The sequence below is a fragment of the Oryza brachyantha genome, chromosome 7 (genome assembly GCF_000231095.2).
Source record: "Oryza brachyantha chromosome 7, ObraRS2, whole genome shotgun sequence".
NCBI lineage: Eukaryota > Viridiplantae > Streptophyta > Magnoliopsida > Poales > Poaceae > Oryza > Oryza brachyantha.
In genome coordinates, this window is record NC_023169.2 from 4,239,085 (window position 1) to 4,265,543 (window position 26,459).

The 26,459-nt window shown below is 35.9% G+C and overlaps 1 protein-coding gene and 1 non-coding gene across 2 annotated transcripts; both read left to right on the forward strand.

Annotated features, from left to right (window-relative positions):
• Window positions 1–5,539: 5,539 nt before the first annotated feature.
• On the forward strand, window positions 5,540–6,889 carry LOC102718375 (NAC domain-containing protein 67-like). Its single transcript, XM_015839443.2, has 2 exons — window positions 5,540–6,046; window positions 6,140–6,889. The coding sequence occupies exons 1-2, from the start codon at window positions 5,582–5,584 to the stop codon at window positions 6,479–6,481; spliced, it is 807 nt and encodes a 268-aa protein (XP_015694929.1). The 5' UTR covers window positions 5,540–5,581; the 3' UTR covers window positions 6,482–6,889.
• Window positions 6,890–9,817: 2,928 nt separating this feature from the next.
• TRNAL-CAA lies at window positions 9,818–9,901 on the forward strand. Its single transcript has one exon. It is a non-coding gene; the product is annotated as a tRNA-Leu (tRNA).
• The last annotated feature ends 16,558 nt before the right edge of the window (window positions 9,902–26,459 follow it).

Genomic DNA, 26,459 nt, shown 5'->3' on the forward strand with positions numbered 1-26,459 from the left:
ACCCTATAATCATAGAAACAACCACCCAGAATACCACGTACTTAATGTAATGAAGAAAGCAACCGTCAGATATGGATACAATATAAATAAGGATAGATTGTGCATTGGATAAGTAAATTTTTATGTAGTCTGATCCGAGTACCCATATACGTAAGAATGTCCCAATTCTATTTGGAGGAGTTATCCATGGTATAAATACAAGGACTCTCAACAGGAAAGGGCATCAAACAATCAACAAAAGACTTACTCTTTGTACCTAAGATGCATTTTTATATAATATTCACTCCATTCCAAATTGATCATCATATAAAAAAAAACTAGAAATCTTAAATTGATCATCATATAAGAGAAGATAGCCTATTATGTATTAATTGTATTGTGAAAAACTCTTTGATTAACACGCACATTAAATGCTTGCATCCATCTACCCAATCAGCTTTGATGTGATTTGTAAATTTCGATTATGCATGTATACATGCAGGTTGAAATTTGTGACTTTAGTTTTCCAATGCTAATTAAATAGATTATTGGTCTTTGTACTTAGACCTTATATGATGATCAATTTTGGAGGAAGGGATTATTTAATTTGTGAGCTCATATTATGATGTACGTCTAACTACGATCTAATGCCCCGGAGCTCGCCTAGTTTACTTTATGTGTAACTTACTAACTTATGCTTTGTTATGGTAAATATAGTTTTCTATATTTGTTCTGAATATGGTCATTAGATCCTGACAACACTAGAAGATGTATATAGCACCCACTCTGTGTTGGCTGAATCGATGGAATGAAAAGTAAATTATTGATCATATCAAAATATTCTAATCTTACCATAATAAATACTAATTAACAGAAAAATATATTAATTATCCCCAATCAACACTACTATTATAATGATAACCACTAATTAATAACAAAACACACTAATTATCACCAATTAGTTACTAATTATGGTTGTTAACAAGGACGAATGCCTCATCCAATCAAATCAGATAGATTCGTCTATCCAGTATATTATATTTAAGAAATATTATTTGGTGGTCGTCATATCTATCCCTCTATCCCTAGTTTACGAACTAAACACTGTAAAAAAATGGTGGCCATACCAATCCACCCATATCCACCTACCAAAATCACCCTACAAAGACACTCAACGACTAAAAAAGAGAATGGTATATATAACAAATGACGAGATATTTTTTAAAAAGAATATTTAATATGCTTGAAAAGAATACCTCATTTACTTCCACCTATGTTGTCACCGAATATTTTCAATTAAAATAATAGGGTTATTAGTACTATTACAAAACCATTAAAATGCCACATAATAGTGTAGTACAGAAGTTGCTCCGTACCATAATATAGCTACATTAAAATTTTCTAAAGAGATCAAGGACTCGAGTTCAACATTAAAAAAATCCTAATTATAATGTATGGCATGGTGCGAGGGCCAGTTCTAGTTGAGGGTTCATTGGGCTTATGTGATCACTAAATGCAAGATAGGAAGCTTTGTGCCAAAATCCACCGTTTATCTCTGATAGATATTTATATTTGGGATAAAGTTGGATTTCAAAGAGAGATGTAGGGTCATCTCTTTTTTTTGAAAAATCCAAATAACATATTTACAAATAAAAAATAATCTACGAATAAAACTTTTATATATATGTTATAGCGATCTAAAAGCCAAGCCGCTGAAAAATAAACTATAATAAAAAATCTCAAAAACAATTTAAAATTTAAATTTCAGCCTATAAACAAAACACGAGCAAAAGAAAGCTGTGGGTGATATTTCACAGAGTCAGACGAAAGGAGTAAAATATTAGTACTCAGTTTTATTAGGACGTAGAACGTCACGGTGAAAGCAATCAATTGCATATATACATTAGACATGCACGCGACGCATCGAAGCAGGCAGGGCAGACAGCAGCCTCCGTTATTTCCCTTTCTTCGGAATAATTAACTTTCTGTTACTCTTAAAAATAACAATAACATATTTACCATTAGACCCACATACATGAGGCCTCACGTGTCATGTTATACACAATATGAGATAAATATGTTATGTACCATTTCTATTAAAAAATAACAAAAAGTTAAATGCCCCAAATTAAAATCGAATCGCGGCAATGCATGCAGGAATATCGGTCGATCGGGAGCTCACCCTCGCTGGCTCGACGGCTGGAAACTTAAATCAAATCCATGTCCGTTATAAGTAAGAGAGAGGAAAAAAAAAGACAAACGGTATATTTATAAATAAAAAGTAATATATAATTACTTTTAATTATATAGAAACTATGACTTAAAAATAAATTATGATAAGCAAAATTAAAATCAAACTAATTAAAACTTTTAATTTTAATTTATAAATATAAGCAAAAGCTACTAATAATGTACCGGCTAGTCCCTCGTCATGGTCAACATCGGCATGAGGCGTGCAAGTGCAACCAACAGGGTCCCGACAGAGCGACAGGGAAAGATCACCATGGTCGCATGCACCCACTACCCACACCCCCACCCCTAGGATCTTCTGTCACGTATTCGTAATGGTCCGAAAATACTCTAACCGTTTTATGTGTATTCTTTGCTTGAAAAAAATATAATGTATGGTGATTTAATTTATACCATCAACGCTACCAATTTTATAAGGTTTATGCTTAAGTTTTTTTCAAGAATTATTGGCACATACGATAATTTCTTCAGAAATTCTGGATGTAAAGAATACACCTCTAAAACAACAGGAATAACATTCTACCATTCCTATTCTATTTTTGGACAATATGGAATCAGAATAAGACAATTGGTAAAATGAAAACAATAGCAGCCACCGTCAGTGAATTCCTTAGCATTTTCATGTCTAGTTGGACAGCTGCAAGCTTGGTGGGCTTGAGACGCCATAGACCATAATTTTAGCTATATTGTTTTCATCTAATTTGTACTCACTTATTGTAGAAGAACTAGCATGATACTGCATCAAAAGTTACAAGCAGTTCACTGAAAAAAATGTTTATATCATAAAAATAATTTTAATATCAAGGATGCCTATATCTTAGAATAAATAAAAATAATCTTTTCAATAATATTATTCTATCATGTATGTCTACAAGATCATACTACATCCGTTCAAAATTTGTTAATGTGTTCAACGTTTGACTATTCATCTTATTTAAAAAATTTATAAAAAAACCTCAGAAAATTTATCACGTGTAAAATACTTATCATTTAATAATAATAAAATTATTAATAAAAAAGTAAAATAAGACGAAATATCAAATATTATATTCATAAACTAAAATATAAATTTATTTTGGAACAGAAAATATAAACAGAACCCCATATATAATTATATATATATATATATAAAAGGTCGACGCTCGACGGTACTACTAGACGTGCACACACACAGGACCACACATTTCCTTGGCCACAGAAGAAACACGTGCGTACCTACGCAAGCTGCTACTACTCGAAGAGTAATCCTCGGTCCCAAAATAAATTAATTTTTCACCTTTTATCTATAATTTTGGACTCTTGTTTTACTCAAAAAATTATTACGATTGATATTTTTATTTTTATTAGATAATAAATTATAAATAGTACTTTATATATGACTAAACTTTTTCTAATTTTTTTAAATTTTTTTAAATAAGACGAACGGTCAATTGATTTTTTTACCGAGGGAGTAGAGAGAGACGAGTGAGACGAGGGCGGATGAGGTCGGCAGTGACGTCATCCAACATACAGTGGCGTCGTGCTCATGTCGCCGTCGCCTAGATTACAAAAGCGTCCAGAGGCTCATCTTCGGTTCGGTTCCATGAACCACGTCCACATCTCTTTCGCTCCCCTTCTCTTTTTTCTTTTGCTGCCGATAGCCACACGTGCCCGTAGCCGCCATTAGCTGCTACCTCTTGACTAGTAGTAGTAGTAGGAGTACTAATAATACAGCTACTGCAGTTTAACAGCCGAGCTAATTAAGGTGGCCATTACTCATTACCAGCTGTAGTGTATTGCTTAATGGTTTAGAGTTTTGTTCAAATTATGTGACCACTTTATCTTTTTGAGAAGATTCCTTCTTTGACTTGAAAATTTTAACCGATAAATCTCCTAGTTTTGCTCACTTTGAATGTTTCTTTTGCTAGTAGTTGAATATTGAATGAGTGTAAACATATCGGTTTTACCTTGGACACGTAAGAAATGAGTAAATATAGTCTTTATACATTAAAAGTATAGTAATTTGTTGTGTGATTATAGGTTTTGTAAGGTTGATGTGCAAGAAAGTATTGTATGTTAATATTTTAAATATATATTAAAAAATGAGTATCATTTTTAAATGCTCAATTTAAATATGACATTTAACAACAAATTTTATTATTTTTAAGATTTTAATATAAAATTTTTATTAATAGACTATATAAAATTTATTTTTAAAACTAAAACTTTTGGCCGCGTCTGTGTAATTGGCAGTGACTGGTCTCATTTAACTTTTTTATATCTGGATATATAAAATTTACAAGGCAGTTTTAAAAGTTCTTCGGTAGTAAATTAAATTATAATAAATAATTATTATTTCGACACTAATTTAAAGTATTAAATATAGACTAATAAAAAAAACTAATTTCATAAATGAGTGGTAAGCCGCGAGACGAATTTTCTAAGCCTAATTAATACATAATCAGAGCATGTTTACTATAGCATCACATAGGCTCATCATGGATTAATTAGGCTCAATAGATTCGTCTTGTGAATTAGTCCAAGATTATAGATAGATTTGTTTAATAGTCTATGTTTACTATTTATAATAAGGGTTCAAACATTAGATGGGAGGGAAAAATAAGTCCCTTGTCCCAAACACCATCTAATCAAATAGGAGTAAAAGATAAGAGCACAGTGACATTTATTAGAGTAGGTACAATAGCAGGCTATAAGTCAGCTATAAGTATATTTTAAAGAGATAAGAGGGGAGAGAGAAGAGAAGTGAGCTACTAATTTATAGTCAGCTGCAGCACGAACTCTAAGAAATGTATGTATGAGAGCATTCCCAACCCAATAACTAGAATGGTGTTCATAGCATTAAATAAGTTGTCACCTAAGATGAAAGATGATGTGCCAAGTGAATAAATAAGAAAAGAGAATGAAACCATGTCTTGCATGAGACATGATTTCTATACAACATCCAAAATATCATGTGAGATAAGTATCATTAAATTGAAGTATTAAATAGTGGTGTTTGCATTGAAAGAGCAGTGTCTAGTACTAGTTTCTCAATGATGAAAAGTTTATAGAAACTATATTTAGTATTATGGGTTGAGAATATCGTAACCTATGTTTTCTATTTTCTAGATAGCTATTGTAATGAATTTACATTTAAATGAATTGGAGCCAGCCGCCGCTGCTGCTTCTTGCTCGTTCGTGTAGCCACCCGCCCCCATATCTACCTCGACCTCCACCCGTTTTGACCCTTTGACCTCCCTCCCTTCTGCGAACCTTACCACCTCCACCCATATATAAACCACCCCTCCGCCGCCACCTCCCGCACCACCATTCCCAAATCCAACGCAGCTAGCACACACGCACCCAAATCCAAATGGCGGCGATGGCGCGGCGCGACGCGGAGGCGGAGCTCAACCTGCCCCCCGGCTTCCGCTTCCACCCGACGGACGAGGAGCTGGTGGCGCACTACCTCTGCGCGCGCGCGGCGGGGCGGCCGGCCCCCGTCCCCATCATCGCCGAGCTCGACCTCTACCGCCACGACCCCTGGGAGCTCCCCGCCCGCGCGCTCTTCGGCCGCCGCGAGTGGTACTTCTTCACGCCGCGCGACCGCAAGTACCCCAACGGCTCCAGGCCCAGCCGCGCCGCCGGCGCCGGCTACTGGAAGGCCACCGGCGCCGACAAGCCCGTCCTGCACGCCGGCAGGACGCTCGGGATCAAGAAGGCGCTCGTCTTCTACAGCGGCAAGCCGCCGCGCGGGGTCAAGACGGAGTGGATCATGCACGAGTACCGCCTCGCCGACTCCGCCGCCGTCGCCAAGAAGAAGTCCGGCACTCTCAGGGTAATTTAATTCTCCTCTCGTCTTCTCGTCGGGCTTTTGTTCGCCGCCGGCCGGAGCAAGAGTTTCTGACGGGTGGGTGCTTGGTCATGGCAGCTTGACGACTGGGTGCTGTGCCGGCTGTACAACAAGAAGAACGAGTGGGAGAAGATGCAGCGGCAGAAGGCGGAGGACGCCGCCATGGCGGCGCCGTCGCACTCGCCGGGGGAGACGCGGACCCCCGAGTCGGAGATCGACAACGACCCGTTCCCGGAGATGGACTCGCCGCCGGCCTTCAACGACGCCGGCGTGCCCCTCCTGCCGCCCAAGGAGGAGGCCCACGACGACGACTGGCTCATGGGGATGAGCCTCGACGACCTTCAGGGCCTCGGCTCACTGCTGCAGGACGACGACCTCTTCGAGCTCGCCCCGGCCAAGACGGAGCCGCCATTCTTCTGATCACTCTCTCTCTCCTGCAAGAAGACATGTTCACTACTGTACATAAATTCAGAGTTTCAGACATGTTCAGAATTCAGATGGTCTATGATTACTTGATTAGTGTATGGATGTTAGTAGTTTTGTAGAGTAGTAGGGATATACTCCAAATTGGAGATTGATCAAGAATTTGATTCTAATGTGCCGAGTGTTACTCCTCATCATCATCAGAGATTCGGAGGTGTGTCAAAGACTCAAAGTGACATTCTTTTTCCTTTTCTTTTGGTTGTGGGTTACTGTGTTGTACTCATAGATTTGTTTGTCAGATGATTAACTGAGGATAAGCTCATCATTTGCAAATTGCTTTCTGTTTGATGATTTGAAACAAGTTCAGTGAATAACATAAAAGTTCGATACCAGCAATGGAATTGTTTCTGCGTCAATGAGCTGAATCTGGTGATTTGGGCAGTTTCTTTTGACCATCTTGAAACCATCAGATAGGTTGGGCGAGAGATACTCTGAAGAAATTTTTTTATTAGACTTAAAGATCATGGCATTAAACCTAATTACACAGTTACAAAGGAAATCGACGAATCTTTTGAGCCTAATTAGTATGTGAATAGCTATAAGTGTTACAGTAAGCTACATGTACTAATGACGGATTAATTAGACTTAAAAGATTTGTCTCGTAGTTTTTTGACGGAATCTATAATTTATTTTGTAATTATACTAGGTTTAATACTTCTAAATTTTATTAGACTATATTTAATACTCTAAATATATATCCGTGATGAACAATGCCTTATACTATCTAGTATGACTATTTGGGAAATAAAATTGAACGCGACAAAGATGACGTGAACACGGCAGGCTTTTCATCTATGATGAACACAGGACGCTATGTCTGACGAACAGTGTTTCGTGTTCATCTGAAAATCACCTTCAGATACTAGCAACTGGTTGTTTATATGTTTACTCACTATTACATCGTATTGTCAATCAGAACAATTGTTTCTTAATTTTTTTGCCAGGCCAAGAGCCCAAACAGACCTTGGGATGGAAAAGATCCATGAAGAATAAAGGTCAGTTCAGTGCAGCCTTGGCCCTTTGAGATTCAGGAAGGCCAAATGGCAACAATGCCAGGCAGCATCTTGTCATCAACCCTAAACTTGTGCAAGGCAAGAGATTGATGGGTACATAATTTGGTCTCAAGAAGACGCAAATTACAGTCGAACAGCTGGTTCAGAATATGAATACTTCAGATACTACTACTCACTGATTACTGATTATCATATTTTGTTTAAATTCTTCTGAGCTCTGTGTGTGTGTGTGTGGAAGAAGGTAGAATGGCCTTGGTTTGTGACAGCACCACTGTATATAAATTCAGAGTTTCAGACAAGTTACGGATTACTGCTAACAGTGTTACTCCATATTGGTGACTGATTCAGGATTTGATTCTAATATACTGAGTGTTACTTCTCATCAGAGATCAGAGCTCTGACAACCGATAACTCTTGTTTTCTGGTTTACTGTACCATGTTGTACTCAAGATTTGTTTGTCAGGTGGTCATGTGAGGATAAAAACACATCCCTCAGTTTTCCATTGTTTCTGTTCCTTACATTTGATGACTTCACAAAGATTGCTGCCATAATTGTTTTACATTCAGAAGTCGAGTATGAGATAAGCAATAAGATTGTTTTTCAGTCAATGAGCTGAAATTGGTGATATTGGCATACTGTTTCTTTTGACCACCTTGTCACCATCAGATAAAAAGTTGGATGATTTTTCTGGACAAATTTTATGTATACTCTGGAAATAAGCATCAATTAGGTCACGTACTCACGTGGATTCAGTTAGGCTCATTCAGCACGATTTGAGAAATAATATTAGACTCGACAAAGATGACGTCAGCACAGCTTTCACCCATGACGAGGATAATACACTATGTCTGACGAACATGATCATCTTTGTCTTCATCTGAGGCGGTGTTTAGACAGAAAATTTTTAGGAGAAGTGTCACGTCAAATGTTTGATCGAATGTTAGAAGGGGTTTTCGGACACGAATGAAAAAGCGAATTTCACGGCTAGCCTAGAAACTGTGAGACGAATCTTTTGAGCCTAATTAATCCGTCATTAGCACATGTTGGTTACTGTAGCACTTATGGCTAATCATGGGCTAATTAGGCTCAAAAGATTTGTCTCAAGATTTCTTTCATAACTGTGCAATTAGTTTTTTTGGTTTATCTATATTTAATGCTTTATTTAGGTGTCCAAAAATTCGATATGATGTTTTTGGAAAAAAATTTGGAAACTAAACGAGGCCTGAAAAAGCTCGAGATACTGGCAACCGGTTATTGTAATATATATCTATTTGTTCTATGGTCTTGTCCTCAGAGTAATTTTTTTTCTCAAAAATCTTTTGCCAGGCTAAGATGTCTTCTTAATTACTGCAGATTTGATGGCTTAAACCATCCTTGATGCATGGAAAAATCGATGGAAATTGAGGTCTAGTTCATACTTCATAGTGTCTTCTTCAGGTTGGAGGTTGATTAATGATTTGATTCTAATGCACTGAGAGTTACTCATCATCAGAGATTCAGATCTGTGTCAAAGTGACAATTCTTTTTTATTTTTCCTTCTCTTTTTGGGTTTCTGGTTTACCATGTTGTACTCAATGATTTGTGTGTCAAATGCCTTAATTGATGACAAAACACACCCTCCTTCTACCTTAAAAGGAATACAAAAACTACATTTAAAAAACATAAACACATCCTCCTTGGTTTTCCATTGCTTGTGTCCTTTCCTTTTTGATAATTTGACAAAAGTTGAGTGAAAAACATATGAGTCTCTGAGACTAGCAGAGAAATTGTTTGACCATCTGGTCGCCATCACATATTTTGGCCCAGAGATACCCTGAAGAAATTTTTAACTAGACTTTGCAAATATGCGGTGTGATGATTTCAGAAACAAAATTGCACGGGACAAATATGACGTGAACTGGTGAACACAGCTTTCATCCATGACGAACATAACACGCTACGTCTGACGAGCAGGGTTTTTGTATTCGTGTGAAAAATCATCTTCAGATACTAGCAACTGGTTGTTATGTGCTACCTCCGTTTCATATTGTAAGACTCTTTAGTCTTGCTTAAATTCATTAATTGATGAATATATATATATATATATATTCATTAGCATCCATATGAATCTAGACATGGCTAGAAGACTTTACATTATGAAACAGAGGACGTATTTATCGTAAGGTCTTGCCTCCTCCATAATAAATTTTGATCAAAACCTCTTCTTAATGATTGCAATGAAACATCCAATCAAAATTAATGTCTATTCTACAATATGTTGTCAGGATGGCCGAGTGGTCTAAGGCGCCAGACTCAAGTTCTGGTCCTCTAACGAGGGCGTGGGTTCAAATCCCACTTCTGACACTGTTTTTTTTCCCCTATCTAATTAATTTTCCGGCCCATCTCTTTTCATGTAATTGTTTCAATTATTCAGCTCATGTTTTTCCTGTGCTTAACTCTACTAGGATAGAGTTGCCATGTGCTTTTTTTACTTGTTATTTCCTGTGTTCTACATTGCAAGACTTTTTTGATCTTGTTTAGATTTATACATATGTTAACGAATTTAGACACATATTCAAAACATATAGATTGTATATTCATGAATCTAAGCAAATGTAGAAATTCTTATAATATGAAACGAAACGAGTATTATGAAATATTTTAAAAGCTTCAAATTTGAACTTGTAACAATATAAGAGACAAGGTATACAATTAGCTTTGATACTAGAAACTCACCCTGCGAGTTCTTGTACTGTGAATAAAATTCTTTGGATAAAATTCTTCATCTTCCAGTACTACCAGCCCATTCATGCTTCTCCATCTCTTAGACAGTTATGGTATTTATCTAACTGACTTTTCAAATCCAAGTTGCTAATGGTGATATTATTCCGTTCAGAAATCAAACAGGCCCTTCGATTGTATTCACGATGATGCTGCATGCACGATTGAGGGCCCGTTTAGTTCCCAAAACTTTTTTTTTTCCCAAAAACATCGCATTAAATTTTTGGACACCTAAATGAAACACTAAAACATAGATAAAAAACTAATTGTATAGTTAGAGAGAAATTGTGAGACGAATCTTTTGAGTCTACTTAGCCCATGATTAGCCATAAACGCTATAGTAACCCACGTATACTAATGAGGGATTAATTAGGCTCAAAAGATTCGTCTTGTTGTTTTCAGGCAAGCTATGAAATTCTTTTTTTATTCATGTCCAAAAACCCCTTCTAACATCCGGTCAAACGTCTGACGTGTCACCAAAAAAATTCTTTTTTATGAACCAAACAGGGCTTGAGTATGATCCTTACTCACCAAGGTGAAAAAATCTGTTTCTGATCCTTAGCTCAGGAACCATGGAAAGCAATTACAAAATGAAAAATATTCAGCTCAGACAGCGTTCAGACTGATGAAATTTCTTGGACAATCTCAGCATCCCAAGCGGCTTCACTCAAATGTAAGGTACCTTCTCCCTCTAATGGAGGATCAGATAAAAGAACATGGAAGTCATTAAGCTAGAAATCTTTCTTTGATCTAACCATCTCAAAATATAACTACTTATACCCTTTCTTTTATGAGATTAAGGTTTAGACCACAAATGTCTGTGATTGGTTAAGATGAGAAAATAAGTAAAAAAAATGGGTGAATGCTGTTATAGGATTCATAGGAAGTAGCTGGACAAATAGATATTTTAAGCTATATATGAATCTAGAGTAACTATATCTTCAAGCGGAGGAAATAGGAAATAGCAGACCGTGTTCATGTTGACAGAAAGATCCTATAAAATGATTTGATGTAGGAAGGGGAAATTGTTAATTTACATTGTTAAACCTATTTCTTTGATTTGGGCAGTAATATCATTTCCCAATGAAATCACTTTCAAAAGAAGTTTGCTACTAATTAATGCCCTTTCACCAAAACATGCCCCTTAAAGACTTATGATCAAGTGACAATTGAAACTACAATTATGTTAAAGAAGACTGACTATATATTACTTCATGGCTAACACATCATGCAAGAAAGGCTTTTGGGCAATTGATCTTGTTGTGATAATTGATGCATAACATAGACACAAATTTAACATGGAAACCTTTGTGGAGAGTAAACCACGGACGTTGTCCGACAATAATCACTATGAGATGATGATTACGACATATGAGAATACAACGGATCGTCGTTTGTTTTGAACGGGAGTAGTGAGTCATATTTTAAAGTCGCCATGCGAATAAAACTCTAAATTTATTGGTATACATTAGTCAATTTTTAAAGTCGTTATGGGAATAAAACGTTAAATTTATTGGTATAAATTGGTCAATTTTTCTAACAAGTGCTATCAGAGCATTAGAGCAGTGGAGAGTGATCTATTCAATCGACCTGCGCGTGTTTTTGGTCTCATCGAATCAAATCGGCAAGATCGTTTTCTCCGCAGCCAGTCAACTCGAATTCTCATGAACTCAAATTCATGTGAATTTTCTATAGCCACACAACTTGTGCACCAGGATTTTTTTTCTTTATCCTATCATATATTTTAATCTGTAATTTTTCTCCAACGTGTCATCCAAAATTAGATATCGAGAAGTTCGATGTCAAGATCAATTTCAGTATATGGCAGGTTCCGATAAGAGTTTTTTTATTAACACAATCTAGTGTTCACAAGGTAAAAAAACAATTCACGAAGGAGATTGTTAAAACAAAAGAAGCACAAATGTATGCTCATAAACTCATTTAATTAGTTTTATTTTGTCATGTTGGGACTCTACCTCACGTTAACCCTCCTGATAAAGCATGAATGCGTTAGTTTTGTTCCAATTTACTTCAGTTCTCTAGATAGTCGCTGAAACACCTTTATTGCGAACATGGGGTAGTGGGTTGTGGCTGTATGTTTTCACCCACTGGAGTTCAAATCTTGGTTTATGCAATTACACACATTCTGTTCGTTTTCAGTTGGAATTTTATGTTTGTTAATAATTATGTTCATGCGCTTTTAGTAGGAACTTTATTAATTTCATGGGTTTGTCTCACACATTTGCATGTTGAGTACTTGAGTGTGTCTTAAATGGCGGTATGCTCAATTAAGGCCCCGTTTGGTACAGCTCAAGCTCCTAACTCCAACTTACCTAGAGCCGGAGTTACGCCAAACGATGCAGATTGGAGCGGAGTTAGCGGAGCTACTCCTAAAAAAATAAACTACATGCGTGGGCTGGGTTTTTACTGCTTCATATATAGCTCCGCTCATTTTAATTACACAAATCTGTCCCCTCATCTAAACTATTATCTCCCTCCGTCTCATCTGTACGTAAAGAGCACGGCGAACATAGCGGCGCCGGCGTGCGCAGGATACACCTGCTGTTGCGAACGACGTCCAAGGTAATTGCCATCTCTTGTTTGATTTTTTTTCCTATCTGCAATCTGTAAATAATTTTGCCTATAGTTGTAACCATGTAATTGTGTTGTTAAAATTCAAAGGAAAAATAGCGGTATTAAATTACATGAAAAAGAAATATAATTAAATATATGGCTTAATCATGACTACAAATAATCCACAAGGGTATTATTATCAATCTACATTCTATCGTCTCTAACCAAACAATTTTGATCTGCTCTCCAGCTGCTACAGGAGCAGCTCTTACTAGAGTTGGAGTTTGAAACTATAATCTGGAGTTCGGAGGCCTACCAAATAGACCCTAATAAAAGAAATTGTTGTGTGCCCCTTCTAGTTCAATATATATATAGTGTCTTTCGCAGTCTGCTCCAACTGCTCATAATTTTATATTCTAGTTAATTACCCCTCCAGAAGACAAAAAACATCTAATTATTTGTTTAATTTAAATGGATAGATGCATAGAACTTTGAGAATGTATGTTGTATCTGCATATCACAGCTCTCTTAGATAGGGTGCATCGTATAATAGGTTTAGGAGGTATCTAGAAATTAGCATTGACTTGTTCAATTTTATCAGATAAGACAAAGGAATCAATCCACAAGATAATATTGTCTTGAAGAAGGTTGGTTGCATTTGAGAGATTTGACTGTGTTTTTGGCTGCTGGCTAACCACAATGTTTCTTGCGCTAAGAAATGTCTAATCCACAACTAGATTAAGTGTGTATAATTACTTCATGCAAATCTTTTTGCCATTACAAGGAAATGGAGGTTGGCATAGCACTGGTGGTGAAATTTAATCTCGCATGAATTACCCTTCAATTGGATTACGGTACTTTTATTACTACTTTTATTACTTTTGATAGTAGTAGGGTAGTAGAAGTATAACCCAACGTTGAAAAAAGATGAAATTATTATTTTGTATTACGAGTATATACATACACAAAAATTAAAAAAATATATACATCTACCACATTGGTCCCGGTGACACGGTACCATGACACAACCTGTCACCACCCCTCGCTGTTATTCGTATATGCGGTGCAACCACACACAGTCATGGATTTAGGATACAAAGGGTGGGAGAAGGTTGGTTCCTCCACCCCGTGGCCCCTCCTCTTCTTCTTTCTCCTATCTTCTTTTCTCTCCTTTTTCCTATTTTTCATGGGTATCGGACAGGTAGGGGGCTGGAGCCCCTCACTGGATCCGCCCTGAACACACCGTGTTATATCCTCATCCTGGGACACATGCATGTTTTTTAAATTAGGGACCTTTGTATATACATGTGAAATGAGATAAAAAAAATTATATACCTTCAATTTTTTTGTCCAACCGTTGATCACCGTGGGTATTTAGACATGCATTTAATTTAGTTATTGACAAGGATATTTTAGACTTCTAATTTAATCCTTTGGTACAGAAGGGTATCACTCAACTTTTCTTGACCCAGTATCGATACTCCTCGCTGGTTGAACGTCTGGTGGCGCCGCTGCCTGCTCGCCATTCCCTTCCACAACTCAGCAAAAAGCACTAAATAATATTGACTCGCATGTAAACCAGATTGTTTCAGAATCTCCTGCCTTACATCGGTACAATTGGAAGGGTCCTATTTTCTCGGACACTAATGTCACTATCGTTTCGCTTCTGCTTATACCTATAAACCAAAAGTTAAATTTTTAACCTTAAATTTAGAGTTGATTTTAGAGTTTTTTAGCTGTAGTTTATTTTCTAGCCTTGACTTTTAAATCGCTAAAAATATATATATAAAAATTTTATTCATAAATTATTTTTCATTTGCAAATATGTCGTTTGACTTTTTCTATGAAGAAAACTAAACAAGCAATGTTCCCATCCACAACTAGGCCATGATAAACCTATCAACCGAAACTAGATGGATCTACATCCCTCAGATGAAAAGGATACTCCCATCCCTCGGATGAAAAGAGATGGATGACTTATAGCTATTAGAAGGTAAATCATGCCGAGCAATGTTGTTCTCTACCAGCACCTTTGTCATGTATCGCACCACGGCGACGGACAGGTTTGAACTACTCTATAGAAAGGATACAGTAATATGACCCCTAAACATCCTCATGAGCCGAGTCCCAAGTTCCCATTGCCTCCTATGCCTAATAGGCTTTATGCAACTAAAGCCAACTCTGGAAGTTGATGGAACAGCCTTGCTGCAAGACCAATAAATGACCGTAGGCTATGGAAGCAGATGAGCAAAGTCACATGGACTTTATATAGGCCAGAAAAGGCCGGGAACAATTATAAATGGTTATATGGCTTAATTACACATGTTTATTTTTGGAATCACACAGAAGATGCATAAAAATTGGAGATGTGGAATTGGCTGTGTGTTAGTTTATAAGATCCTTCCATTCAAAAGTGTGTGATTGTAATTTTGTTATAACTAGCTAGCAGATCGTCCATGCGTTCAACGGAATTTTGTTAATAAATATCATTAGCATGTTATTAAAGTAGAATTAGTAAAAGTGGTTTGATATATTGGTATTATTTATTTTTCCTTTTAAAAAATATGAGAGGGTTGGTGATGGGGTAGTTTACCACCACCACCCACCACCACTCCTCTTTATTGGAATATAGATCAAATCAGGCCATAGGGTTGCTAATTTTAGATGGTCATATAATCCAACCGTCGAAAAAAGTTTTAATTTTTTTTTTGGTATTACAAATATATACACACAAAATTTAAAATATACATCTACCCTGTTGGCTCCAATAACATGGTACCATGACCATGCTCACAGTAAGTAGCAACATGGTGCCACACTAGGCAGCAGCCTGCCCTGTCACCACCCCAACACTGTTTATTGTTAGCCGTGCAACCATCCTGCGGCACTAGCCTGCCCCTCTTTATCAACAAGGAATGTAGTGACGTACGGTGTCGTCTGATGAGAACATTGTATCACACGCAGTAGTGGATTTAGGATACAAATGGGTGGGGGAGAGGGAGTGAACATTTTTCTTCCAGGGGATGGCCCCTCCTCTTCTTCTTCCTCCCCATCTTCTTCCCGCACTCATTTCTCCTATTTTTATGGAGATCTGGCGTGTAGGGGGCTAGAGTCCCCACGGTGTATCTACTCCTAACCACACGGTGTCATATCCCTATCTCACGATATATGTATATTCTTCAAATTAGGGACATACATGTATATAAATGTAAAGATGCATGAGAGAAAAGAATTATATACCTTCAATTTTTTTGTCCAACCATTGATCACCGTGGGTATTTAGACATGCATTTAATTTAGTTATTACAAGGATATTTTAGGCTTCTAATTTAATCCTTTGGTATAGAAGGGTATCACTCACTTTTCTTGACCCAACATCGATCCTCCTCGCTGGTTGCGCGTCTGGTGGCGCCGCTGCACAGCTCGCCATGGCCTTCCACAACTCAGCAAAAAGCACTAAATAATTATTTACTCACATGTAAACCAGATTGTTTGAGAATCTCCTCGCTTACATCGGTATAATTGGAAGGGTCCTATTTTCTCGTAGACTAACACCTCTATTGTTTCGCTTCTAATGTTTATAAAACAAAATTTAAATTTTTAGTCTTAAAATTAGAGTTGATTTTAGGTTTTTTAACTGTATTTTATTTTTCAGGCTTGACTTTTAAATCTCTAAAAAAATGTATATAAAAGTGCTATTCATAAATACTTTTTTATTTGTAAATATGTCATTTAACTTTTTCTACGAAGAAAACAAACAAGCAAACCCTAAGCAGGACATTATAAACCCATCAACCGAAAACTAGATAGATCCCCTCCACAACTAGGATGTTCCATTCTTCAGATGAAAAGAGATGGATGGCGCCATTGGAAGATAAATCATGCCAAGCAATGTTGTTCTCTACCAGCACCTCTATCATGCATCATACTGTGTTGTTTGACATGTTTGAACTATTCTATAGAAACGATATGGTAATATGATCCCTAAACGCCTTTGTGAGCTGAGTCCCAAGTTCCCATTGCCTCCTAAGCCTAATAGGCTTTATGCAACTAAAACTAACTCTAGAAGTTGATGGAACAACCTTGCTGCAAGACCAATAAAATGACTGTAGGCCATGGAAGCAGATGAGCAAAGTCATATGGACTTTATATAGGCCAGAACAGGGAAATAATATAAATGGTTATATGGCTTAATTACACAAACATGGCTGTTTTTGGAATTACACAGAAGATGAATAAATTGGATATGTGCAATTGGCTGTCTGTTTGTCTTATAAGATCCTTCAATTTAAAAGTATGTGATTGTAATTTTGTCATATCAAATCAGTCCATAGGGTTGCTAAAGCCAGGTGGTCATATAAAGCTTCTCCAATTTGCACATATAACCACTCTGATTCATATATAGTCTTTGAATACTACCCGGGACCAAAAAAAAACTCCCTCTATTTCAAATCAGAAGACTCTTTTGTCTTGCTTACCTTCATTCATTTATCAATGGATATGATTTGTATATATCTAGATACATTAGCATCCATGTAAATTTAGACAAGACTAGAAAAGACTTACCTCAAGCAAATTTTGCCTATTTGTTTACATATATCTCCTATTCATCATACACAAATTGAGAAAAATAAAAGATATGCTGTTTCCTTTTCAGCAAATTATACATTAGTGATAACAGAATGTCCACAGATAAGTGGTCACTGGTTGGAAATGTTATTTAGATATGAACCGGGTGTTCATATGTCACAGATGACACACTAATGACAGGTCATAACTTACCGTCCGCCATAGATAAAACATCTATGATGAGCCATAACTTACCACATGTCACTGATGATGAGTTCACTGGTTGGAAATGTTATTTAGATATGAACCGGGTGTTCATATGTCACAGATGACACACTAATGACAGGTCATAACTTACCGTCCGCCATAGATAAAACATCTATGATGAGCCATAACTTACCACATGTCACTGATGATGAGTTATCTCTGATGAGCTATAACTCACCACATGTCACTGATGATGGGTTATCTCTAATAGGTCAAAGTTACGATGTTTTATGATTTTGGAATTTTACGTCACTGATAATGAGTTATCTATAATAGGTCAAAGTTACAACGTTTCATGATTTTTGAAGTTTAATACAAGCAGTAGTCTTCAATCCATGATTATTTACGTTGATTCCAAATATATGAAGCACATGGGTTTGAACTTAAGACCAAATATCTCCTAATCTAACAGAATACACTCTGACCATCTCATCTATAAGCACATGTTGACTACATTCTTATTGCTATCCATTTGAATATTCTCGTTTTAAATATATAGCATATATTAGACATACCATGATTTCAAATGAAAAGGGCATTGTTACATCTGAGATTGTCTGCAAAATTCAAAAAAAAACCAATTTTCAAAATAGATCTCAACCTTAGAATGTATATTTAGTGATGTCAACGATGTCAAATGTAAAATTGTCAATTCTAAAAGTTGTAGATATAGTTTAGATCTACAGCATTTATATAGGGTATGTCCTCATCCGAAGTTATTTTAAAAATTCAAATTTTTATTTTAAAAATAGATCGCATCCCTTATAATGCATATTTCGTGGTGTAAACGATCTCAATTGAAAACATTGTTAGTTATAAAGTTTTATATATTGTTGAGATCTACAACTCTGATAAAACTTGTCTCTATCTGAGATCATTTACAAGATTTCAAATTTTGAAACTTTACTAATCTGTGAGAGGTCATATCTACCATTTGTTTAATATTATTTGTGATGGGTAGTAATTATGATCACGGATGTGTGGTCTCACTTGTGACAAGTCATACCACACTACACCTATCACATATAACTTGTCGTCTATGATGGGCCATCGTTATGACCTGTCAAAGGTCGTGTACGCTTATAATTGACGGGTGATGAGGATGGCCGGTCATTGATAAAGCCTTACCTAGGATGGGTCAAGCTGCTCGACTTCATCTACAATGGCTCCTCTAGTAATGGAGAGGATCTGTTGTAGTGTATGTTATTACGGTATAATAATATTGAGTATATTAAATTAAATGCACTTGTGGCTCTTGAATTGTCTATGATTTTAAAGGCCAAGGATAAGTTTTTGAAACTCGAAAAACAGACAAGGATTAAACTTTTCATTTGTATAAACCCCCTATAATGCGTAAAATATTGTACAATTGCATCCCACTAAGATGCATTAAATATTCTCCCTCTCTCTCCACTAGCTTCCAAGTCGGTAACAAAGTACTCCCTCTGTATTTTAATAGATGATGTCATTGATTTTATCATACGTTTGATTATTCGTCTTATTCAAAAAACTTGTGTCCTTATCCTTTATTTTATTTTGATTGGATTTATTACTAAATATATCTTAACTATAACTTAGATTTTCATATATTTGCGTAATTTTTTTGAATAAGGCAAATGATCAAACATGTAATAAAAACTCAATGTTCATTAAAATACAGAGGGAGTACACCCTTTGATTAGAGAATAATCTAAGATCACAAGCGTTCGATTGTGGGTCAAGGAAGCAACAAGTTTACATGTTATCACTAAAGCACATCTCTTCTCACTGTTCACAATGTTGTTCTTCCTCCAATCTGAGAATATTTTGAGATTGGAAAATTTTTGGTTAGGGTTTGTTGAGGGTCATGATAATTTATCTATGGTGTGACTTTCTTGTGCAGCATATTTATTTGCCATATTCACAAAAATGTATGGCATATCAAATTGGCAGTGACAACCATAGAAACCATTTATTTTCTTGCTCTAGTTCAGCCTATATAAACTTGACCTGACTTTGCTTCTATTACTCCCATTGCTCATTCATGTTCATCTCATTAGGTTGGCTCTAAAGCCTAGCTACGAGCATGTCTATTCCATTCATTTGCCAGAGTTTAATTGTTAATTAGCAGTGGGCTTAGGAGGCGGCAGGAACTTAGGATTAGGGTGAAGGAAGAACCAAAGTATCATTGTGTCACTATATTCTTGATCTCCAAACCCTACAGACTACAGTGATGGAGATCGTGGACATTGATCAGTAGCGATGTATGGGATGGACTAATGAGGACGTTGATGCATATTTGTTAAATTATAAGCAGTAAGAGAGAGGTACTGCATTTTGCAATTAGGCTTGTGTTCTAGAAAGATATCCTTCCAAGATTCATCTAAAGGTGACAACATTATTTTTCACTTGAATGAGCTAATTGATTATGGGGTTAAACACAACCAAAGAAAACACGCAGTTAGCATAAAGTAAATAATATGGTGTATGATTAAGGATCAACGCCTGATGTATTAGTTCCTTTATGTGTAATAGAGCTCTTCTCCTACATGCGATATATAGAAATTAGAAGTACAAATAATTACTGAGAGAGTAATGTTCTGATTAAATAAGAATCATGATCATTTATCTTTCTAGTGCTACAACACACCTACCACAAATTAAGAACATTGATTAGGTCAAAGAAATGATTGTTCATAGCTGTTGTTACGTAAAGCTATATATTTTTCAACATGAATAAGGCTTAATTGGATTGCACTGCTCCCACAGTCCCACTCATTTGACATTCTATACAGTATGACTTCTGAGTTTTCTTTGTTTTAGTCTCACATATGCATATATAGTACTATGATTCCTTCAGTTTTTTATGTTTAATGTTGATTAGTTCAGTTTTCTAATACAAGGACAATGATATTATTACTATTCATATCATAACAATGGTATGCACATCTAAAATAAACGGTTTGGGAGTTAGGATCTTGTCCAGTGATGAGCACGTATCCATCTGTGGGTAATTCATGACTATCCTAGTTTAACTAAATAAACTAGGTTTTATTTCTGATATCTCAATAATAAAACTTAGTTCATTTAGTTGAACTAGAACCGGTCTTAAAAATGAAATTTAGTTTATTTATTTGATCTAGAGCTAGTAACGGATTACCCGTGGTTTGGCGCACCACCCACCCTAATCTTGTGCATGTGGTTGCACACCCTATGTACTTGCATTACACTTGAGTTGGTTTTTCTCATGACGTTCACAGATTTATCTACCATGTCCATTTGTTATGCCAACTTTAAGAGTGGTGATTCCGATCCCATGATTTTGCATACCTCCTTTTATATAATCACAAGAACACATAAATCCATATTAATGACCAAATGGGAGTCCTTTATTTAATTTTTTCCTCTGTTATAGCCTACATAAAGTTGGCATGACTTCATCTCTACTCCCATTTCTCCGAATCATCTCGTTGCTCTTACTCTAAGACTATGAGCATGTATGTTGCCTCTGCCTGTTAAGAGTTGTTCCCTTGATGCACACATAAGTGTCTAGTAAGCAGAGGAGGCAATGGGAATTCAACCTTCGCGGTGCAGCTTTTCTCCTCCCGATGGAGCAGTGAAAGACAAAGCTGATATCATGGAAGCTATGGAAATAGTTCAATGTGAAGTTCTTCTAGAGTATCATAATTATACCACCGGTTATATTAGTTAAGACAATGGGGAAGCATGAGATTGATACGTAGTGCGGTTGAGAAACTGAGAGCATTCCTATCCATAGAAGAATGGAGACTAGAGAAACAAATCGCTTTGGGGATAACTTTGTAAATGTTCTCTGTAAAACCCTTCCTTTATCAATGAACTAGACAATCATTTTTTTCTTCTTTAAGAAAATGTGTAAGCTGTGATGTTTTGGCCGTCGTGCTGACGAGAAAATCTGTTAAAGTTGGAAGTATGAGAACTAAAGGTATTGCAAATTTGTTGTTCAAAATCAAACACTGTCACTGGAAGAAAGTATGGTCTATAGCAGACAAGTGTTAGTCAGTTAGTGTTACCCAATGGAAACATGCAGAAGCATGACAATTGTTTTAGAAACTACCCTTGAGTTCTAATTCAGTATCCATATATATGCATTATTTAAGTAAATTTTACAGTCTAACATGCCCAAATCCAATGATAAACTTTGCTATTAATTACACACGAGACACGAGAAAATGTTCGTGTTTGGATTTGTTTGCTTAGTTCATAACTTAAAGTTTGCAATATTTTATAGTTCATTCATCGACCACACAAGAGAAATGATTCATGAAATATTGACATAGACTTAAAATGATATATATATCAACCTAGCTCTGGTATGGGCCTTCGTATCGTTTCATACTATTATGGAAAATTAAACAGTATAGCATAATAATAAGCTTAGACTTGTGTTCAAGACATGTGTACAATTTTAATGAACAGGTTAGGACTGTCAAATGCATCATGTAATGTCAGTTACCATAAGCATTGCTGGTGCAGAAGTTCTCAGTTCCCTCAATCTTTCCCTTAATTAAATTCCTGGATCCATTTATTTATATACCTAGCTACCCTTCTCGATTTACAGCAGCAGCTGCTCCTGTGTCTTGCAGGTGATGACTTGGCTGCGTTATTTTTTTAAATAAAGATGAAAAGATGGAAGGTTATATGATGTTTTGTAGTTATTGAATGGTACAGATAATACAATTAACTACTATAAAGTTAAAAATCTATTTTAGAAAAAATTGACGATGATCTTTTATATAGAAACTTTTATAAAACTACACCGATTAACAACGCTTCAGGAATGCGTGCACAAAAGCCAAGAAAAAAAATCTTTTCTTCTGACGCACTAGTACAATTCCCTCATTGAACCAATGGTTGCTGCAGCTATTAAAGGAGGGCATCCAACATCTAGAGATACTCGACTACCTGAGTAACAGCACTTGAAAAATAGTGAGAGCAGAGCACACACTGTGGAAGTCATTTTTTTATGGGATACATATATGATCAAATAGAAAAATCCTTTGCATCCTTATGCTTGTTGCTTGGACTGTCTTGGACATTAAACAGCTACTTCCTCTGGTCACTATTATTTGTCGCTTCCAACAGCCAAAGAACTGCTAGGTGCAAGTTATTTTCACTGTCCAAAACGTCAAATAATTCGAACCGGAGGTAGTATTTGATTCATTGACACGGAAGCAAGAACGAATTTTTTTATTTTAAACCGTTCTAATAAATAATTTTATCACTAAACCTTAAAGAAAAATATTTTTACCATATGAACCTTTTGGCCATGCCCTATTGGTGGTGTGGCAAGACAATGCTATCACGTAGAGTATTTGGTGTGGTAGGCTTGCCATGCCACCCACACCGGCGTGCCAGCATTATCTTGCCACGCCGGCAACATTGGCGTGCCAAGCTTGCCACGGCAATTACTCTGCGTGGCAGCGTTATCTTATCACGCCAATATTGGTGGCATGGCCAAAATATTCATACAGTGAAATTATTTTTCTTCAAAGTTTAGTAATAAACTTATTTATTAAAAAGGTTTAAAATTAAAAAAAATCAGCAAGAGCCTGGATGCATGCAAATGGAATGATCGACCAGAGCTCTATGGAGTATTAGTGACTAAAAATAATTTATGGAAAAATCTTTTATATGTGTGCCCTTGTCAACTCAAATGCAAGTACACGTGCAACATTCTATATATCGAATGGTAAAATGGAAGTGGATGAGATTATTGGAGTAAGAATTTTTATATTTTGTATACGAGATACTATTGAATAATAAATCATTCAGGAGGAAAATTTAACCCCCTTGCAGTTTGGGTTTTCACTCAGAACTTTTGCACTGAATGTCTGAAATGATGCGTAGCTTCCACTGAAGCAGGATTGCACGGCTGGACATTAGAAATATTTTCAAATTACTAGCAGAACGCCCATGTTTTGCTACGAACAAAAAAAATATATTACTCCCTCCGTCTCTAAATGTTTGATTTGACACCGTTGACCTTTTTATACACATTTAACTATTCATCTTATTCAAAAAATTTACATAATAATTAATTAGTTTTATATCATTTCATTATTGTTAAATATACTTTTATGCATATATATAGCTTACATATATTAAAAAAATTGAATAAGACGAATAGTCAAACCTGTATAAAAAAATCAACGACGTCAAACATTTAGGGACGAGGGACGGAGGAATTATATTATTACCAAAAATACATGTTCCATGAATGTGCTACATCATATTTTCTCTATGGGAAATATTTGATTGTATATGTTCCTATCCATTCAAAATTTTATGTGATACTTCCTCCAGTTTTTTATTTAATACCATTGGTTTTTATATCTATGGTGGACCATTTGCCTTATTCAAAGTTTTTGTGCAAGTATGAAGAATTACAAATCATGCTTAAAGCACCTTTGATTACAAAACAAATTCCAATAATAATAATTATTATTATGTATTTTTAAAATTGATAAATGGTCAAACTTATATATGAAAGTCAACAGTGTTAAATAAAAAAAAGTTGGATGTAGTATTTATTAGTCGCTGTGTTCAGTGTGTGCATGGGATACATTTTCACAAGCACCGTTCCTATAAGAGTATCAGTTCACTTAGTCAACTACGACAGTATATATATGTGCACTCGGTCACATTTGTGCAGATAGAAAATAAGGGTTCAAACAACTCCCTGAATGGAACACCGAACACCACATCTTCCATCGCTCCATCACTAGACTTGGGTTCATAATATGTTAGGACTAGGAGGTATTTGGAATACATGAAAAACATGAAGCTCATGTTACTCATAGGGCAGTGAAAGAAATTGGACGATGGATAGGAGGGCTTCAACGAGTACTAGTGAGGCACTAAAGGCCTCTTTGTTAGTGCTTCAAATTTGAAGTGGCTTTGGGTACTTCCAATATAGATCAAAAATAATTTCTATCTATATATTTCTATGCCATGTAAGTAATTTGCTGAGGTGGTATGTTATTTATTAAAGAGAGACACAAAAATAAAGAAACTGGTTTGAGATTAAGACCCAATATCTTGATGTAAAACAAGACTACATGTGAGAGAGTCAAATAGGTCATCTGATAGCAAGATACAGAAGTTACATTGTGAAAGATATTTTCTTGACAAGATATCCTAAAGCATAAAAACCAAGACCGCTCTAGGACTATATTCCACTCTTATATAAAACTAAAAAACTAGTACCATTTAGTTGAGATCCAACTCGGTGAGAATTTATGAGCCAATTCCTACAAAGCATGCCCTAACACCGCTTAACACATCAAAAACAAAATAACAGTTGTGTTGTGTAGTTCTTTTGATTCTTGTATGTTAATGATTCTATTTCACTTCTGGAATAAATGCATGTGAATAAAAATATGTACTAACAAAAAAATACACCAAAAAAAATCTACGAGAAAAGTGGCCTGGCCCATATCCTAAGAATGACCAAGCCCAACAAATCATGGTTGTCCATTCTATTTCCTTGGTTGACTCTGTAGATAAATTAAGGTCCCATGTTATGATGAATTAAAATAATATTAGATTTACTGCGGTGATGACTGCAAATTCAGGTCCCATTATTTTAGTCTGACCCCACATTAATTGGACAATTTAGTTACCTCCAAGGGGTATGAAATACTACTAGCAACTACCCTAACATAGGCCGCGTTTGGCGAGGCTATAAGTTAACTTATCTACATCGTTTTTCACGTGCACGCTTCATGAACCGCTAACGGTGTATTTTTTGTAAAATTTTTTATATGAAAGCTGTTTTAAAAAATCATATTAATATATTTTATATTTTTTAATAATTAATTAATTATGTACTAATCTATTACTACGTTTTTCGCGCCGGATAAGTTAACTTATCCTCCATCTCCACCGAACGCAGCCAATAGTTATGTATATTTTGCAGTCCAAATTCAGGCAAACCAAGCAGACACAAAGGTCATGGCTTTTCACCTTATCATTTAGTATGAATAGGTGCCTAGTAATAAAAATATTTTTACTTTGAATATTATCAGTCACCATCTATATTTTACCTATGTCAAAAAAAAAACATCATAGTTGTACTTATTTGACCCCCCACGTATTATAGAATTGCATGTTCCTTAACAAAGGGAGCAGTTAATGAGATTAAACCACATATCCTGTTGACAGATTATCCGGTAGTCTGGTCTCTTTTGGTAGACAACGTTTTTTAAATAATTTTTTGGATTTGTCTTGTTGTAGTAATTTTAGGGCGAGGATGATTTTTTTTCTTTTTCCGTGCGCACACTTCCCAAGCTATGGTGTATTTTTTAGAAAAAGAGTTTTATATGAAAGTTATTTTAAAAAGTCAGATTAATCTATTTTTAAGTTTATAAAAGCTAATACTTAATTAATTATATGCTAATGGCTTTCTTCGTTTTACATGCGCTAATTAGACAAGGTGACAACATCAACTTCGAACACGCCTTGTCACCAAAAGCAGCTCCTTATGTATATCTTTAATGAAATAAAATCGAAATAGTAATGATCAGAGCATTTTTTAAGATTGTGTCAATGCCTAAGATGACAACAGATGCAATTCTGTATTTCTTATGCATGTAATCTACATTCTATTGTTTCTTCATTTTGGGCTCAATTTTTCTCCTGCCAAACACTGTGTAGTATGTATATATATGCAGTTGCAGTCTGTAGAAGGAGCAAAGATGTTCTCCAGAAG

Bases quoted from the DNA above. Each gene is read 5' to 3' on its own strand.
- LOC102718375 (XM_015839443.2), top strand. From the start codon at position 5,582: ATGGCGGCGATGGCGCGGCGCGACGCGGAGGCGGAGCTCAACCTGCCC. The intron at 6,047-6,139 runs GTAATTTAATTC...TGGTCATGGCAG, and splicing joins AGAAGTCCGGCACTCTCAGG to CTTGACGACTGGGTGCTGTG.